Here is a 17,150-nt window from a genome sequence, read left to right as displayed (position 1 = left end):
TAGCCTATGTCTGGCTTCTGAATTCCTATATATCTAGTGCAGTGCCCACTGAAACATGCTATTCCTGTAGAAAACCAGTAGCCCAATTAGGCCTACTGTACATGCCCGCAGGTATGCCTGCTTAAAAAATAGGATGATAGGAAAAAACATAATTCCAGCTAAGCATTCAATAATGAATACTGAATATTATAATATATTAGCCTATAATTAATGTGACATAAGCCTAACAGCTGTTGAGTTTAGGCTATATGTTTATTGTTAATCTAATTGAGTTTCAATTTGGGATCTTGCAGTTGGAGTTATCGTTTGTTTATTCAAAGTCCAAAGTAGCCTGGGCTATTCAAGTTCAAATTCAGTTTTTTGCACATCATGTTTACGTCATTTTGAACAGCCACTGCATACCCGTGTTTGTTGGCGTGTTGTTGCAAAATCCGCAGAAACCATTTTATGCAAGCAAACTGCATACAGGGAGTCTTTATTGTTGGGGTCAGACATGATAATCATCCAAATATCTTGCATCTTGACCCGCACTGTGCCCTGATTCAGTGCTGCCAAAACTCTGCCCTGTCACTGGCCCTGCGCTGTGTGAAAGGGGAAGTGGCTACAATAGAGCGGAGAAAGCCAATGTGTGCTTCTTTTACCAATATATTTAACAATAAGGTTTGCATTACTTATCCAAACAACGTCAAACTTGCCACTGAACTTACTCGTGCCCGTAGCAAGTTTGAAATCAATCGGACTAACGGTTTGAGAGATATGCAAATAACAGACACACACACAGACAGACAGACAGATGTTCCTGTAATTTATAAATAGAAAGAAGATAAATACCGGTAGATAGATAGATGTTACTTAAATAGGGACTTGACTCATAACTAACTAGAAACCCCTTGTTACAAGCCTATTAAAGGAAAACCGGCGATTTATGTCTACGTGAAAAATCAGCAGAGTTCTCCTTTAAGGTCTTCTATCTCCATTACAGGAAATGAGTCTTGTTTGGGAATCTTTCATATTTTATTTCAGCTGAGTGCTGTAAGCATTTCTAATGGCTTGCTCTGCCAGATAGACATGGTCCGAAGCCATGCAGACAGAGAGCAGTGTAGTTTATATTACATGTAGTGTATGATTAAGAAGAAAGAAAGAAAACAGGCACATTATTGACAATAAACGACAGGTTACACTCACAGCAGAAAAAAAAACTGCTTACAAACAAGCTGGGAACTGTCCTAAAATAGTAACATTCAGTGTGAGACATCAGAATAGATATATCCCATAAACTGAACAGTTGGGTATTAGGTCATCTTTGGTTAGTAAGATTTCTCTTACTATGTAAATTAATAACTTTTGAAGTATAATTGAACATAAGGTTCTGGCCTCGTGTGATCAAGTAAGATTAAAAAAAATGTGCAAACTAAAGCAACAAATGTAACAACCATAATAAGATGGCTAAAACTGCACTCAAAAAATTATGCAAATAAAAAGCAACACACAATGATACACTTGAAATATACATATGATCAATATATGTCATATCACTCCTCAATTTACATGATCAGTCAACTTGCAGGATGCTCTACACTACAACTACATACCAGTTCCATTGTACACTCTACAACTGTACAGTGTACAGTTCCATTGAATGCTGTCTAGACATCCTGCATTTTCCATAACATTAAAAATACCTCCAAAATAGTGTGCAAAACAAAATGTAACTGCACTATTTGCCTGAAGTCTCATGCTTTTCTTCTAAAAGTGAATTCGTCACCTTTCTAGCTTCTGGCAGAACTGATTCTTAATACTGATGTTTCTCATCCCCTACATCTCTCACCACCAGATAACCAGTTGGCTAAGTTCAAGGCATACATACAACTACACAAGGGTGAACAAGACAAAGACACAACATGTTAATTAGAACAAGGTCAGACAATAATTGGAAGACCGCCACTCTGCAGTTCCTGTTTTGAAATGGGGGCAATGCTTACTGAAATGAGGCCCAGTAAACAGGAGTGAAGCCAGTGGGTAGGGCCAGGCATTTAGCACGAAACGTCTTTTGGCCTGAGTTCATCCGTCAGTTTCCAAAAGCTTACACACTGCTATTGAAGTGAAGTGCAAAACTGCATCTGTCAATCACTGGGTATGAATTACAAACAAAAATAAACAAACAAACAAACAATGGATATCAGTTCATCACTGTTGCACTTGCTGAAATGTCTCTTTTGTGGTTGTCAGTAAAACAAAGGCACGTGCGCAGGGAATGAGGGAGGCTGCGGGCGAGATGGGTGGGTTCGGGAAGTGGACACAGATCCGTGGGGTCACTGGGGTCTGTAGCCACTCTGTTGGGGCATGTACGGCGGGCGGGCTAAACGGGCATCAGCGGGCTGGTCGGCGGGCTGCTCGAGCGAGGCCTCCTCGGCTGGACAGAACTCCAAGGAGCTGGAGTCCAGCTCGTCCTGCTCGGACGGGTGCTGCCGATGCATCGGACTACCTCCGACCCCGCTGCTGCTGCTGCTGCCACCGCTGCTGTCGGCATCACCGAAGCCGCGGTGCCGCCTGAATAAGCTGCCCCTGCCTGGAGGGTGGTGGTGGTTGGCACTGCCCTCCTGCTGCTCCTCGCAGTCCAGTAGCGGCTGTGTGGACTCCGAGCGGGCAAAGGTGTGTGCCGAGGCTGCGGTGGCAGACGTGGCTGGCGAGGAGGAGGAGGAGGAGGAGGAGGAGGAGGCTGCGGCAGAAGAGACGGCTCCCGCCGGCGTCTGGCCCTTGTAGCCCACCACGGAGGAGTACTGGACGGTGCTGGCTGTAGTCTGGCCTGAGTCGGCCTCGTCGCTGTCCGAGACGCTCTGGCGGGGCGAGGACATGCACGAGGAGCCGCCGATGCCGCTGCTGTGCTCCTCCGACAGGTACTTGTCCTTCTTGAGTGCTGGAAGCGAGGTCTTGTCCTCGTCGCATAGCGACTTCTGGTCGAACACGTCCACTTCCACAACACTCAGGTCACCCAGCGCGGCCTCTTTGGGCGTACCAGTCTGCAAACATCACACACAAAGACAAAATATCAGTGTCACTGGTAGATTCTTGATCAGGGGTGTCAAACATACATTTACATGATCAGCACAATGATTTTAAACGGCCCGCACGTCAGTCCCTGTTTTTTTGTGTGTCAACCTGTCTAGGGCATATCCCGTAGCATACTGTTCAAAACAGGCCATCAGTCTATTGCTCTTGGGTGCTCCTTGTTGGTGCCCCCCCCAATCCCAATCCTCCCCCACCTTTCTTATGCAGCCCTTGCCACTTAATCTACTAAACCCCTCTTCTACTGCACTTTTTACCCCCCCCCCCCCCCCCCCATAAATGCACTGACACCAGACATAATTTCAGACATAAATTATGTCTGGCTGACACCAGACATAATTTCACTGCATTTCTTACTTCCAGTAACTATATGCATGTGACAATAAACTTCCTTGTATCTACAATTTTCTATCACGTAAAGTTAGTGAACACGTTATCAAAATTAACGCACACACATTTTGTTTGAGCAGGAGACAGAATACGCACGCAGGCACGCAACTAGGCTACTTGTTGTTTTCTTTTACTTGGCTATCTATATATGGTTATCAGCACACAATGTTGAGCTAATTCACTAACTCAATACTCATCATGGATATCATAAGTTTAAACAACGAAAACAGAAAGGATGGAGGCAGCAAAGCTAGAGGAGTTATTCCAGACGGGCAAGAACAAGATAGGCAATAGGTGTGCTTGTCAGAACGTTAGACTGCATTACAGCTGTTTAAAACCAGACGTCACGGTACGCGAGAACAAAACTAAAGGTAACTTTAGCTATAGGGCTGTATCCAGTTGTCCAAATGAATAGGTCATCGTAGACGTTGTTGTATTATTGCATGTGGATAAAATGCTATCTAGGCTACTTTTTTGGAATGCACGGACCTAAAACCGGGAAACGAACAAATATTGTCATGCGTTTTTTTTTTTTTTTTGCGGATGAGGGGGTGGATGGGTGTGTGTACCATAGCTCTCTCTCTTTCACACACACACACACACACACACACACACAGTACCTTTCTTAGCCACAGTTTCTTTTAGCACAAACAAGTGTTATGGACATTGTTATGCACATTATTGACTGCAGTTTATTCTCATCAATGTCAGTCCATGAATGAATATTGTTCAGTTGTTAACTAATAGGCCTAGAAGTTGCATTTGAAAATGTTACTGTTGGATAACATTTATGCTATGTTTGTTTTTTATTTCAGCCACACTGTTTTAAAGTGGTTAGGACCATTATTTCACACTAATTTTGAATAAACCATATTGCAATACAGATTTCATGGTTGCACCATGCACATGTTCGCCGATTATGTGGCCCTCAGTAACCTATAAATTCAATGATGTGGCCCAATATGAAAATGAGTTTGACACCCCTGCTCTTGATGGTATGTGACGATCCAGCTAACACATTACTGCTTAACAAAGCATTTTATAGCCCAGCATATACAGTTAGGAACAAAATTATTCATACGCCTGGCAAATATTGATTTAATGTTTTCTCTTGATCAATATGTTTGTTCTGACTGAAAATGACACTGCCACATGCCAAAAGGTTGTATTATAAGAACCATTTTGAGGGCTGTGATAGCAAATAAACATGTTTCCATTGATTATTTAAAGGTGCTATAAGCGATGTTACCCTGCATCGCTTATAGCGCCTTTAAAAAGGGTATGAATAATTTTGGACACAGCATTTTTCATAAACATTTTTAAAAAGATGAAAACACTTCTTTTTCTGATTCCATGTTTCTAACACATTGTCTTACAACAATATTTGGCAGGGGTATGAATAACTTTGTTCCTAACTGTATGTAAATATATACTGCTCTGGAAAAAATTAAGAGACCACTGCACATTTTTCTGATGTCATCCTATGGTTGCTGCATGAAATTTGAATGAGCTCCGTCAACTCTTTCAAATGTCACTCAGCAACCGTATAAAGACTTCAGATCTCTTAATTTTTTTCCAGAGGTGTACACACACACACACACAGCTTACCCTGGCTGATAGGTCTGGAGACCACGTAGCCACAGTGCTGTTGTACGGATCAGGAACCTGGGGCCAGAATTTCTTCTTGAGCCTGAAGACACAGTTGGCAGAAAAAAATATGTTATTATATTACTTTGCTCTCTAGGGAATTAACAACTGTATCTAATAATCTTTAATGCAGTCTTCTATATAAAGTTTGTAAAATAACTTTAAGTGCCGGTTTCCAAGACATGAACTAAACTTAATCTTTTTTCAGCAGAAATCTTCATAGAAGTTCTCTTTTAGTCTAGGACTACACTAAATCTTTGTATGGAGAACCAGTCCTAAAGGTTTACTGACTCGTTAGAACTCAGATTTGGCCAGATGAAGCCCATATGGTGAACAGTGATTACAGGTGAGAGAACTGAGAAGCTACCATCTCAACCAACACAGTCAGCTGCTAAGGTTGGTAAGGTATGATGCTCGGGACTCACGTCTCTTTGTTCTTGAAGCACAGCCTGATGAACAGTATGGTCAGGAAGAGGAAGCCGAAGCACACGGACACCACAATCATCTCAATTTCCCCTGGATCTAGGAGGGGGGGGGGGGGGGGGGGAAGGTTAGGGTCATCTCATGGACCAACTTCACCGAAACAAAAACTGGCCATGACTAACAGCACTTGAAAGACACATTAGTCCCTGTTCTTTCCTTACATCGTTTTTGTTTTTATTTTAGGACTGCCTTATTTCATGCGCAGAATTCTCTTTAAGAGTAGACTAATAATGTTTATAAGTCTTCAACGATTTCAATCATAGATGGCGTCCTCTGTTGGATTGAAGTTAATAGCAGTAGGCTACATGTAGGTTTGCAGAAAAAAACAGTGTGGCACTGACTTTCTTTTCTGTTTGCTGGTTTTTCTGACCACGTGGCGGGCCAGATGAACGTAGTATGCGGGCCAGACCTGGATGGCGGTCGCCCAGGTCTGCTCTAACATGAAACCTTTGTATGGTCAGGCTGAGGAGCTGTTACTCACCATATTTTTGGGTGGTCATAGTAAAGGTGGTGCTTCTTGTTGAGCCTGCCGCTGTTGAGGCCACAAGGTAAACACTGTAGGATGTTTCCTTGGTCAAGTCTTTAAGTGTGAAGGAATGCACATCGAGAGGCACCACAGTTTCCACTGGGAAAACATTCAACAGTAAAGAGCCAATGAAGAGAAATACAAGAGGCAACATAAATTACCTGACAAGTTGCTGTCCACCAACAGTGACCTGCCAGATGTATGCGGATAATGCTGCACTATATGTACACACAAAAGACAAAATGCAAGCTGCAAAACAACTAACAGCTGTTATGAGTAACGTGTGGGTTACACACAACTGATCTGTTTTGGTACGGATGAGATACTTCACATCGACTATCCATAATTATCTATAAATATCACTATATAGCATGAAGAATTTATACATTGTATATGTTTTCTTATATTTTCATGCATATTATAACCACAATATAACCAAATTAGAACCACGATATAACCAAATTAGAACCACCAAGATGTATATAAGACATAATACTAGACAGAAGAACAAAAGCCCCTTTCACAATGTTAGGCGTCATTACTCTTTGTTGCATGCTGTTTTGACTAAATTAAAATGAATAAAATTCAATTCAAATTTTATTCTAATGAGACTCATACGGCTGTAAAAACGAAACCCATCAGATTAGATCTGCGGTTTACCGAAGCTCTGTTTTTGGTAGCTGAAAAAAAACAAAAACACTCACAGACTCTCTTGCCGGCGCCCTCGTAGACGATGGTGTAGTTGGTGATGAAGCCTCGCTGCTTTTCTAGAGGAATCTCTGGCCAGACCAGCTGAGCACTGTTCTTCCATGTCTTGACCAAAGAAGGCTCTGGGACCACCTCTGGCGCTAGACCAGTGAGACAAATGGGATGTTTTACATTTCCATTTATAATATATATTTTATATTTTTTAAAGTATATTTTTGGGGCTGTTTTGCCTTTATTTGGACAGGACAAGACAGACAGGAAGTGAGTGGGAGAGAGAGACCGGGTGAGATCGGTACATGACCGCAGGTCGGACTCGAACCTGGGTCCCCGTGGGCACTTGGACCCGTTCATGGTATGAACGCTGTAGCCTGTTGTGCCACAGCGTCCCACACATTTCCATTTATATTTATTCAATTAGCAGACGCTTTTATCTAAAGCGGCTTACATGCCAATCATATTACAAGTGGCATTGTCCCCAGAGCAACTCGAGGTTAAGTGCCTTGCTCAAGGGCTCAATGGTGGAAGCCAGGAATTTAACCTTTTCAAGGTGTAAGCTGAGTTTTCAACTTTTTTCCAGCTTTGCCACAACACACATCTTCCCCCACTGGCATGGTGCACTGTGGCTGACCATGCGGGTGGTAACTAGAACATTCTTGGGTCTTGCCCAAAGCAAACTTGGCTTTCCGTGCAGGTTTACAGATTAAACAAACTTGTCTGATTTAGCTGAGAGTTTTCAGAGAAAATAAGAAGTTGCTCAACTCTCATTCTCTATTTGCCACCAACAGATAGAAAGCAGAGTATATATGCAGATGCAGATGAGCAATTTCTAGGAACTTACGCCCTTCCTTCAGATATGCTGTGATTGTGTTGAGATTTCCAGGCAGAGTAAGGTGTATGACTTTGGTAGAAGACCTCCACCCTCGATGGTAGATAGGGACCACAGTCACGTTATACGGTACAAAGGACTGCAGGTTGCCTGGACACACAAGTAGTCAAGAGTCAGACTAAGGATGAAAAGACATCTTGGTTCCCTCAACATACAGTGCATACGGAAAGTTTTTACACCCTTTCCAAAAACTTTAGGATGCACCAGAGCTTAATTGCAAGCGTCATAACAAAGGGTCTGAATACTTGGATGGAATATTTCAGTGTTTTATTTTTTATAAATTTCCTAAACACTCCAAACACCTATTTTTTTGTGGAGTGTTGGAGTATTGTGTGTAAATTGATAAGAAAAAAATGATTAAAACATGATTTAAATCCATTTTAAGATGAGTATGAAACATAACACAATATGGAAAACTTAAAAGGGTCTGAAAAACTTTCCTTATGGACTGTACATGTCTCTCATACAATGCAACACCAAGCTTTCTAACACGTACTGTAAATGGGGAGAATTATACAGATGGAGCAAAGAGCGCAATCAGCCTCTTACTGCATCCAAAAAAACCCTCCGACTCCCACATCTCCTAGTCACGCTTTCCGAGTGTCTTTGGAAAAGCCCTCACCTTTGAGGTAAGCCTTGGTGGCATTGCGCGGTTCCTTCTGCCAGTTCCACTCCCCATCCACCAGGGACACCCACTCCAGCACGTACTCGACGAGACCATCTTCCTTAGGGGCACTCCACTCCACCCAGAGGAAGTCATCCTGGGCAAACGCAAACGGACTGTCCACGGCAGGAAGCTCTGGAAAAACACATGACCACAATGACAGGCATGAGGACATTGGCACTGTCCACCAATATCAGATTAAAATAGATTAAACTTTATTGTCATTGTGTATAGTACAAGTACAAAGAAAACGAAATGCAGGTATTTAGCATATCAGTCGATGCTCATAGAAATTACACAGCCACTGGATGAGCAAAGGTGACACTTAAATTACACATTTTGTTTCCCTAATTTTTATATTTCAAAAATTGACAATGACATGAGACATGCTCAATGTAGAGGTGCTGGAAATGAACCTTAGGTACCTTGACCCTTTAATAGAACAGCCAGATTTGCTGGGGGTGATTCCCCGGCAGAGTTTTTTGCAGTGACATTAACATAAGCGACGACACACTGCCTTTGCAAGGTGAAGTTAAACCTTTGGAAAGGCTCTTTATCATCAAAGGGAAGGGAAGATTTTGTAGATTTGCCATCCTCAACCACGCTTATCTCATAATGAAGTATCTTCCCGTTTGCCACCACTGGTTTCTGAGTTAGAGAGAAAAACAAACAAACATGTACAATGTTCGCTGAACAAATGCAAAGGATAGTTTGGTACGGCAATGACTAAGCTAACCAACAACCGTTTTAGAAAGAAAGAAAACGGTTCAAACATACAGACCTACAACCTACAAAAAATTCTAAATATTACACTTAAAGTACAGAAAACTTATACACTTGAATGGTGGTATGGCTTCTGAAAGAATCAAAATATCCCATATGAAGGGAGACAAGTACACACACAGAACTCAAAGAATCCGAGGTGTCTGGCCTTCACAATTCTGACCAAAAGGTAAGCTGAAACAGGAGGAATCTCACTGGCTTTTACCTTCAACAAGAGCTGAACAGTCCTCTGTGCATCATCCAAACGGGCGTTCATCCATAACACAGGCTTAGTGTAAGGCCCTGAGGGTTGGGGGTGAAAGGAGGAGTGTGCCGAAGCAACATAGGGACACAGACAAGAGTGTGTTAGAATAGCTAGTTGAGTTGCGCCACATTACCATTCAAATAATAAAAGTGTTTTAGAATAGCTAATTGAATGATACCATGGTGCCTTTAAAATAACTAATGACAAACGCAGAAGTTACCCTGAAGACCTTGACACTTACCCTGACACTAGCTGTTCGCCATGGTTGTGAAATTAACATATTTAAATTAGACTGTTCGACTGTGTTGCATTATAGTGGAAACTATGTGTTTACTACTCATTCAACAAGACACACTACACAACACTACATTTATTTATATGTTTATGTTTATATGTTAAGACCTCTTTTTTTCCGCTACTGACAGGTTCAACACGTAATCACAAATGTTGGCCAATGTGGAAAAGATCTATTTATATATCACTATGTCTGTTTTACCCAGTGGATATAAAGCAACTTAATACGAGTGTGGCAGTAGTAAGTTACAGCTTCATAACATCAGTAGGCAAACTGACACATACACAGCCCAGAGAACAGAAGCCAATCTACAGCATTTAATGGTCTTTATTTTATTTAAGTAACACTCTGTTGCCTTCTTGTACATCTTGTCGTTTTGAAGAAGCTCACATTTGCTTACATCACTGTCCCTTTGTTTTCTTATCTCTTCTTGACGCTAACTACTTTCTCATCAGTAATCGCTGTACCTTCCTTTAGCGTACCAGCAAAATGGCTGTTGCTACCCAACCGTGATGCAGTCGCCCGAACTCTACCACCGAGCCAGATTATAGAATAGAGGCTCTTTTACATCTGTTGTCCCTTGGCAGGAGTTGATGTTATTGCTTATAGGAATGCAGTGTCAAAGCACCTAACCCACAAAACAATGGGCCACGAAAAAGATACCAAACAGGCTGACCAGGTGGCTTGGCTACTCACGGTCCTCTGGAGTGCTGGCGGTGGCATTGCGGCTCCAGTCGCTCCAGTAGCCCAGGTCTTTGTTGCTCTTACAGCGCACCTGCACCACATACTTGGTGTACGGCTTCAGGGCCTGGAGCCGGAAGGAGTCCATGTAACCTTTGGTGTCCTCCTGAGGCACCTGCAGCAGTGGGCAAGCAAACAAATAAATAAAAACATAAGAGAAACAAATAAACAAACAAACAAATAAACAAACTGTGTACTGGCCTTTTTGCCCTTTTTAATGTGAGTCAGTAGATGATGTCAGAAAATAAATATGTCTTGTAGCATGCTATTAGCACTGCATTTCATTGTACACTGCATTTTGTTGTACTGGTTGTCCTTACTTGTGCAATGACAATAAAGTTGAATCTAATCTAATCGAATATTAGGTACACTGTAGGTTTGGTTGAAATATTTAAGTCAAGTTATATATGTGTGTGTGTGTGTGTGTGTGTGTGTGTGTGTGTGTGTGTGTGTGTGTTTTTGTAGCTGGTCGCATGGTTTTATATTGATATAATGCATGATTTCGTTTTTAAAAAACAGTTTGCATCAGTCTGCTACAGGCCTTATCTTAATTTGCCTTTGAACACATACTTGAACATACATGTTCAATAAAAAATACTGATCAATCAAATTAAGGTTAATGAGTCAGTCAAATGAAAGCAAATAGTTAATAGGATAAAACCCCTTGAGATGGGCCATCTCATTTTTGAGGGGGTCCTTCATAGGTACAAACAGAGAGACAATACAGCAAACAAGACAAGTGACAGATACACAGATACAGGCCAATCCCAAAGTGAGCCCTGAGGACTAAAGACTAAAGACTCACAGACTGAATTGATCTGAGGTGCTAAGTGAGTGAGTGTGTCAGGCCACATGGGCTCAGATAGGTATAAATGGGTTTGGGACAGTACTTCTCTATGGACAGCCCAGGCTCAAAAAACGGCAACAAAAACAACTTGGTCCAGCCTGGATCAAAAACTTGACTTGACTTGAAAAACATAACAAACTGTTCCAGCCAATCACTGACGAGATGCGCATTTAGGAGAGTTTCAATTGCACAGGAGGGAGTAGCAAGCTAGCTCTCTGTTTTGTTTGAACATCAACAAAGTGACGTTACCCAACATTGCTTAGAGCACCTTTAAGTGTTTATATGCACTCCAGTCAGCAGGGTCCTTTGTTAGGTGGTATTTTTCCCAGGCCTTGTCTCTTTGCTTAAATAGACTTATGAGATCGCCATTAATCCAAGGTAAGTGTCTACTCTTGACCTTAATTGGTATTAGGTGAAACTTATTCCAATTTATGTTTATTAAATCTTGAATGAAAATTTCAGTGTTGATGTTTCTACTCTGTCTTACCTTGATAACTCTTGGTGGCAGGCGAGGTACTTTAATCTTCCAAACACAAAAAATAATAGAGTGATCACTGAAGCAGTCTGATAATACCCCAGAGTATATAATTCTATCAGGGTGGGTGACAAGAATCCAGTCTAATAGAGACTTGGATCTGTCATCAACTCGAGTAGGTTCACTAATCAGAGTTATACTCTGGGTTCTCTCTAGGTTCACTAATTGGAGTTATACTGTCAAATAAGTTTCTGTCGCTAAGGGATTTTTAAAAAACAGTTTGCATCAGTGTGCAACAGGCCTTATCCTAATTTTCATTTGAACGTGAGTATACATGTTTAATAAAATAATAAAAATACTGATCAATCAAATTAAGTTCAATGAGTCAGTCAAATGGAAGCAAATAAAAATTATATAGAACACAACTAAACAATAATCTAGACATCACATTCAATTCACTTTCCATGAATTAAACTCATACCTCAGTCCAGGTGTGAGATCCCTTCTCACAATACCTAATGTTGTACTTCAACACCACATAGGTTTGGTGAATGGATTCCGTCCACTGAATGAGAAGTGACATTGGGAACACGTCCTCTGAAGTAACCTTCACCTTGCTTGGTGGATCTGTTTTGACTGCAAGAACAAAAATATATTGAATATGAAAGCAATGCAATCAACAATCAACACTAATTTGGTCATTTACTGGCTGCTTGTTAAGCGAATTGCCAGTCACTTACTCAAATTTTCTGATTCTTGCATGAGGGGATCAGAGGTAACCTTCCCCAATCTATTTTCAACCTCCACCCAAATCTTCAGGTCGAGATGGTGTGGAAAGATTTCCAGTGCCATTGTCGCATGGCTCTTGGTCGCACTTCTGTTGTACACCTTCCCTGAACTATACAGAAACCTTATAATTAAAAAAAGCTAACATTGCAACAGCAACCTCATTTCATTATTGGCTTCCTTTTATGCTCATATCGGTATTTGATTAGCTTATACAGAAGAGCAAAAAAGTGTCCCTGTTATTTTATTTGACTTACTATTCCATATATAGTGTGTATTTGGTGTGCATTATAGGGTCTCTTGTTCCTGGGTTCCAGTGACAGGTCACATTGCTGGATATCTTGGCTCCATCTTGCACTGCCTGGCATTTCACATCTGTGGGCTTTTCTGGAGGATCTGGGGGATCCGTACATAAGAACACCATTATTGGTGAACATCATCTGCTGAATGAATAAATGTAAATGTAGTGAAACCTGGGACACGGTCTCCCTATTGGAGACTGAGCCCTGAGCCCTGAGCTCAAAGGAACAAGACATGCTACATATACGGAAATTGTGATGAGAACACCTTCTGTATTTATAAACACATTCAAATGGCATGGCTACCATTAAGTGTCTGTGAGAAGAACAATTAAACTCACAACAGCAGTAAACAGGTATACACTGTTAAGTTAGCGAGAATGTTAACTCACAGCCTTTATCTAGCAAAATCCCATAGGTGTTGGAGCTGCAGTTGGTGTAGATCGTGTTTTCGCTTGGAATAACACATTTGAAGAAACCCATCATATCTTCCGTCACGTTGACTGTGATGCTACCCGCGGACTCGTTTATCCTCCTGTAGTACTCTTTTGAGAGTCTCACCGATTTAAGACCATAAGTCCAATGTATGTTTTCAGCTTTGAGATCCTTATGGTGCAGGATGCATGTGGCTGTGAATTCCTTCCCGAGCTCCACGGGATAGCCAAATTTATTTCCCGAATCGGGGACGATCTCTATACACTTCCAGGCTGCTCGAGAAAACAAACACGACACTCTGGTTAACTTCAATTAAAAACAAGAAGGAACCAGACACTGAGCCATACTTACCCAAGAACTCAAGAGAGGCCAACAGATCAGATGCTGCTCAAAGAAAGTATCAAAAGAAAGTTCTGGAACGTACCGTGCACACTGGGTAGCAACAACACAGACAGAAGCCAGAGGAAAATGGCCATGATGTCTAAGGTCCTGCAGGAGACAAATTCAACAGTTAAATGCTATAATGTCCCACCTATTAACTTAAAATATATATAATAAATAAATTATAATAAATTAATTTATACATTAATTTCGCTAATTTCAGCTATGAGGTTAAAGGAGAAATCCAGTGATTTTTCACACAAATCTCCGTTTCTCGAGGTCTTATGGTGAACATGGGGGCTCATAGACATGCCCCCAGAGTGTAGCGCTGTAGCTGCCTGGCTGCTTTAGCTGTTGGAACTAACAACTCGAGGTAGGTAAAACCAATTGTTTTCATTTTTTTCGTACCAACAGTACTCGGTGACCTTGAGAAACAGGAATCTATGTGAAAAATCGGCGGATTTCTCCTTTAATACACAGGGCGGGTTCTACATGGGAATGCATTTCTTTTCTTCTTTCTGATTAAAGCACGATTTGATTCTGATTTTTTCTTTTTTGCGTATTGTCATGCGGTTTATACACAACAAATGATTGTAATTATTTTTGTTTGACTGAAAGGAGGAATATTGGGCTCCCTCATATACTGGCACAGCACACTGAATAGAAATGTATACCAATACAATTAAAAGTACATATCTGAAGAAGTCATGTAGTAGTGATAATGTACACTTGGGGATAACCAAATATGTGGTTGGGTGTTAAGAAAGAAAGCTAGACTTGTTTGTGGCGGAGCTCAGTGCAACACCAACATTTCAACAACTTTGTTCTTTCCCTGAAACAAGTGCTTTAGTCATAAAGGGCTGAGAACAGGCCTCCCCAGGGGCGTAACTGTGACTTACTGTGAAGTTGTTGGAATAGACAGACATAGTTTGTAAAACATTACTTTGAGGATATACAGGAACAAAACGTCTACGAGTGAACTTTCCTACGATATGCCCACCACTGTTGGAAATATTGTGATATATGTTTACTTCTTAAACCTTGCCTAAATCCCTAAGTGAATTTTTAAACTATGCCATCACCTTACATAGCATAGCATCCTGTACTCGCGGTGATCTCTTATTGAGGTAGCCTAAGAGACAGGTAGGGAAACTGAACAAACTAAGGTGAATGTTCTTATTTGACAACTTGTACACCCAATCACCGATCTTAGAATAAATCCACATTATTAAGCATAGAAATCCACATTTGGTTATAGTGTCACATTAAGCCAACCTGCCACTAGATGTGAACTACTACATACACATCCCAATAACTGAAGGCACGACAACAACAACAACAATTAAAAACCAATGTTGCCTTAAACATATTGACTGTCATTCTGTGTACTGGTGGTAACTTCATACTCTTCTAAATCAGACAGAATCCAGATAGTATCATTAGGAGTTGAGTTTGCATTACCCAGTGTGCCATTTCTCTTCCTTATTTCAACATATTGTCTAGGTCAGATGGGCAAATGTTAACAGCTGTGGTCGAACAAAATAATGTCTCATCTACCTACAAGAAATATTTAAAATCACTGTTGATTTCTGTCGTTTTGGTTTTCATTTTTAATTATTTTTGACATGCATGTCACTTCAAAGTCCATATTCATCTGATCTGACATATTATTACATGTTTAAGCTCCAAACCCGAAGTGGTCCTCTTATGGATTATCTTTGATTTGAAATTGATTACTAGACACTGCAGGGGGACTTTTGAAAATGCATGAGAATGGTATTTTTTTTTCTGTGACATAGGCAGTTCACGTCACCTATCCAGACAAGGCTATGATAACCTGTGAATTGTAATTATCCCGATTACAATTGTAAACATGAATTGTAATCTGGATAATACACAAAGTACAAACCCTCTCATTAATATGGTCACGCTTTAACATTGCAGGCTACATTTCATACGTGTTCTCAGCGATGTCATGTCCTGCATGTTTTTAGCTAATGAAACTAATTAATCTAACTAACACTGTAGCACCTTTAGGGGCTTCGGTAAGGCGGGGGGGGGAGTGTTGTCAATGTGCGCATGCTTTGAATTACAAGGCTAGTTAGTTAGCCTGCCCTCTAAAGCTAACTTACCTAGCTCCACTTTTAGCAGCATGAACGGTCACCATTCACTCATCAAACCTTAGATTTCTTTACATGAAATAATGTCACAGAATAAAACTTACTATGTGTGTAGGATAACGGTGGCTAAGGATAACCCAGAAAACGTCAAAGTCTGCTGCAGCGAGCCAACTATCGATACCATTGCCAGGATAACGTTAGCATAACTTACAGTAAGGCGAGGGGTCTTACTTTCATTTTTCCAATAGCCTACAACAGTGACAAACGACACGCCCAGCCCAGAATTTATATTTAAATAACAGGACACTTTATATGTAATTATATATTACCTTAAAATCACTGTATTTCCTTACTATCCCGCTGATCCCATGTCTGTCCCGAAGAACAAATATATCTAGCACTCCAGAAGCAATACTTCACTTGATGAGTAAACCCCGCCTTGAGTGTGTGCACGCAAAGACAGATACAAGTGAGTAATGCATGCGGATCCGGCGGAAGACAGTCAAAAGACAACACACATGATTTACAAATCTACTCAGTCAACGCAAGACAACAAGCATACGTCAGCCCACATTTCCGCTCAAATTTCCCGTCTGTCTCCACCCACTTGACCGAAAGTCATATATTATGTTAACCAGTTAGTGTGGCGTTTGGTTGGCCACAGTCTATTATTTTGTATATGATGAAGTTACAAGTATGGAAAAGGCGCAATATATTCTGATTGCACTCAGGCAAACATATTTACACAGGATCCTTTTATGGAAGGCAAAACCTTGACCCCCTAGGTGGGCAAATAAATGACTCAGTCTTCCAGAGAAGGTCAAAAGGCAGGTCAAAGAAGATCGTGTCTCTAACCTTCCCATCTGTGCCTGTTTGAATGTATTTATTCAAAACAGAGATGCTCAATAGAGATACCTTTAATAGCCTATCCTACTTTCAATAAATTAATCACTTAAGTGTTTGCTGCAATAGCTTTCTAAAAATCTAGACTACAATAGCCTACTTAGATCTAGTCAAGAGTAGGCTTGGTGTAGGCTATGTTACAGGGTTAGCTAGGCCTACCTTTTTCCCTATTTGTGTAGCTACAGTAGGCCTACATTGCCCAGCCTAGAATCATTTTCAGTTGATAAAGCTAAAATCCATCACAGACAATTTCAACTTAGGCTACTGAAATCCTGGAATGTGCTATGGTGTACAATCAAAGTCCCTCAATTTACAGGAAAAGTTGGAGAACCTCCTCCATCTGTTGCCTCCAGCATTTACTGGTAAACCAACCCAGGGCTGTTGTTGTAATTTGGGAACTCAAGTGATGATCTGGAATACCAGGAATATAGGCTACAGTCAGCACTTCTTGTAAAGACTGGACACTTACAA

General features: G+C 41.0%; 1 protein-coding gene across 2 annotated transcripts; it reads right to left on the bottom strand.

Moving 5' to 3' along the window:
• Positions 1-800: 800 nt before the first annotated feature.
• Positions 801-16,218, bottom strand: il6st (interleukin 6 cytokine family signal transduce). 2 transcript variants are annotated; one of them, XM_076284447.1, is made up of 17 exons: positions 16,106-16,218; positions 13,700-13,764; positions 13,233-13,547; positions 12,799-12,937; positions 12,496-12,653; positions 12,237-12,391; positions 11,768-11,803; positions 10,389-10,548; positions 9,359-9,435; positions 8,796-9,018; positions 8,329-8,505; positions 7,659-7,796; positions 6,817-6,960; positions 6,068-6,211; positions 5,529-5,625; positions 5,065-5,146; positions 801-3,020 (listed from the first exon to the last, which is right to left on the bottom strand). In XM_076284447.1, the coding sequence occupies exons 2-17, from the start codon at positions 13,749-13,751 to the stop codon at positions 2,313-2,315; spliced, it is 2,805 nt and encodes a 934-aa protein (XP_076140562.1). In that variant the 5' UTR covers positions 13,752-13,764; positions 16,106-16,218; the 3' UTR covers positions 801-2,312. The 2 variants fall into 2 exon arrangements, with proteins under 2 accessions (XP_076140562.1, XP_076140563.1); XM_076284448.1 differs by lacking the exon at positions 11,768-11,803 and having other exon boundaries at positions 802-3,020.
• Between the last annotated feature and the right edge of the window lie 932 nt (positions 16,219-17,150).

This window comes from Alosa pseudoharengus, unplaced genomic scaffold (assembly GCF_046254945.1).
Source record: "Alosa pseudoharengus isolate Yale_2024_CS ecotype anadromous, Long Island Sound unplaced genomic scaffold, YU_APseudo_1.1 YU_APseudo_1.1_scf_14, whole genome shotgun sequence".
Classification (NCBI taxonomy): domain Eukaryota; kingdom Metazoa; phylum Chordata; class Actinopteri; order Clupeiformes; family Clupeidae; genus Alosa; species Alosa pseudoharengus.
The sequence above is the reverse complement of the archived record's forward strand: the minus strand, read 5'-3'. Positions and strand labels throughout refer to the sequence as shown.

What these genes read in the sequence shown, in the direction of transcription:
- il6st (XM_076284447.1), bottom strand. Translation starts at nt 13,751, where the DNA reads ATGGCCATTTTCCTCTGGCTTCTGTCTGTGTTGTTGCTACCCAGTGTG. An exon ending in GCAAGAATCAGAAAATTTGA is followed by an intron (nt 12,392 to 12,495) that starts GTAAGTGACTGG and finishes TTGTTCTTGCAG; the next exon opens with TCAAAACAGATCCACCAAGC. An exon ending in CTGTTCAGCTCTTGTTGAAG is followed by an intron (nt 9,019 to 9,358) that starts GTAAAAGCCAGT and finishes TCTCTAACTCAG; the next exon opens with AAACCAGTGGTGGCAAACGG.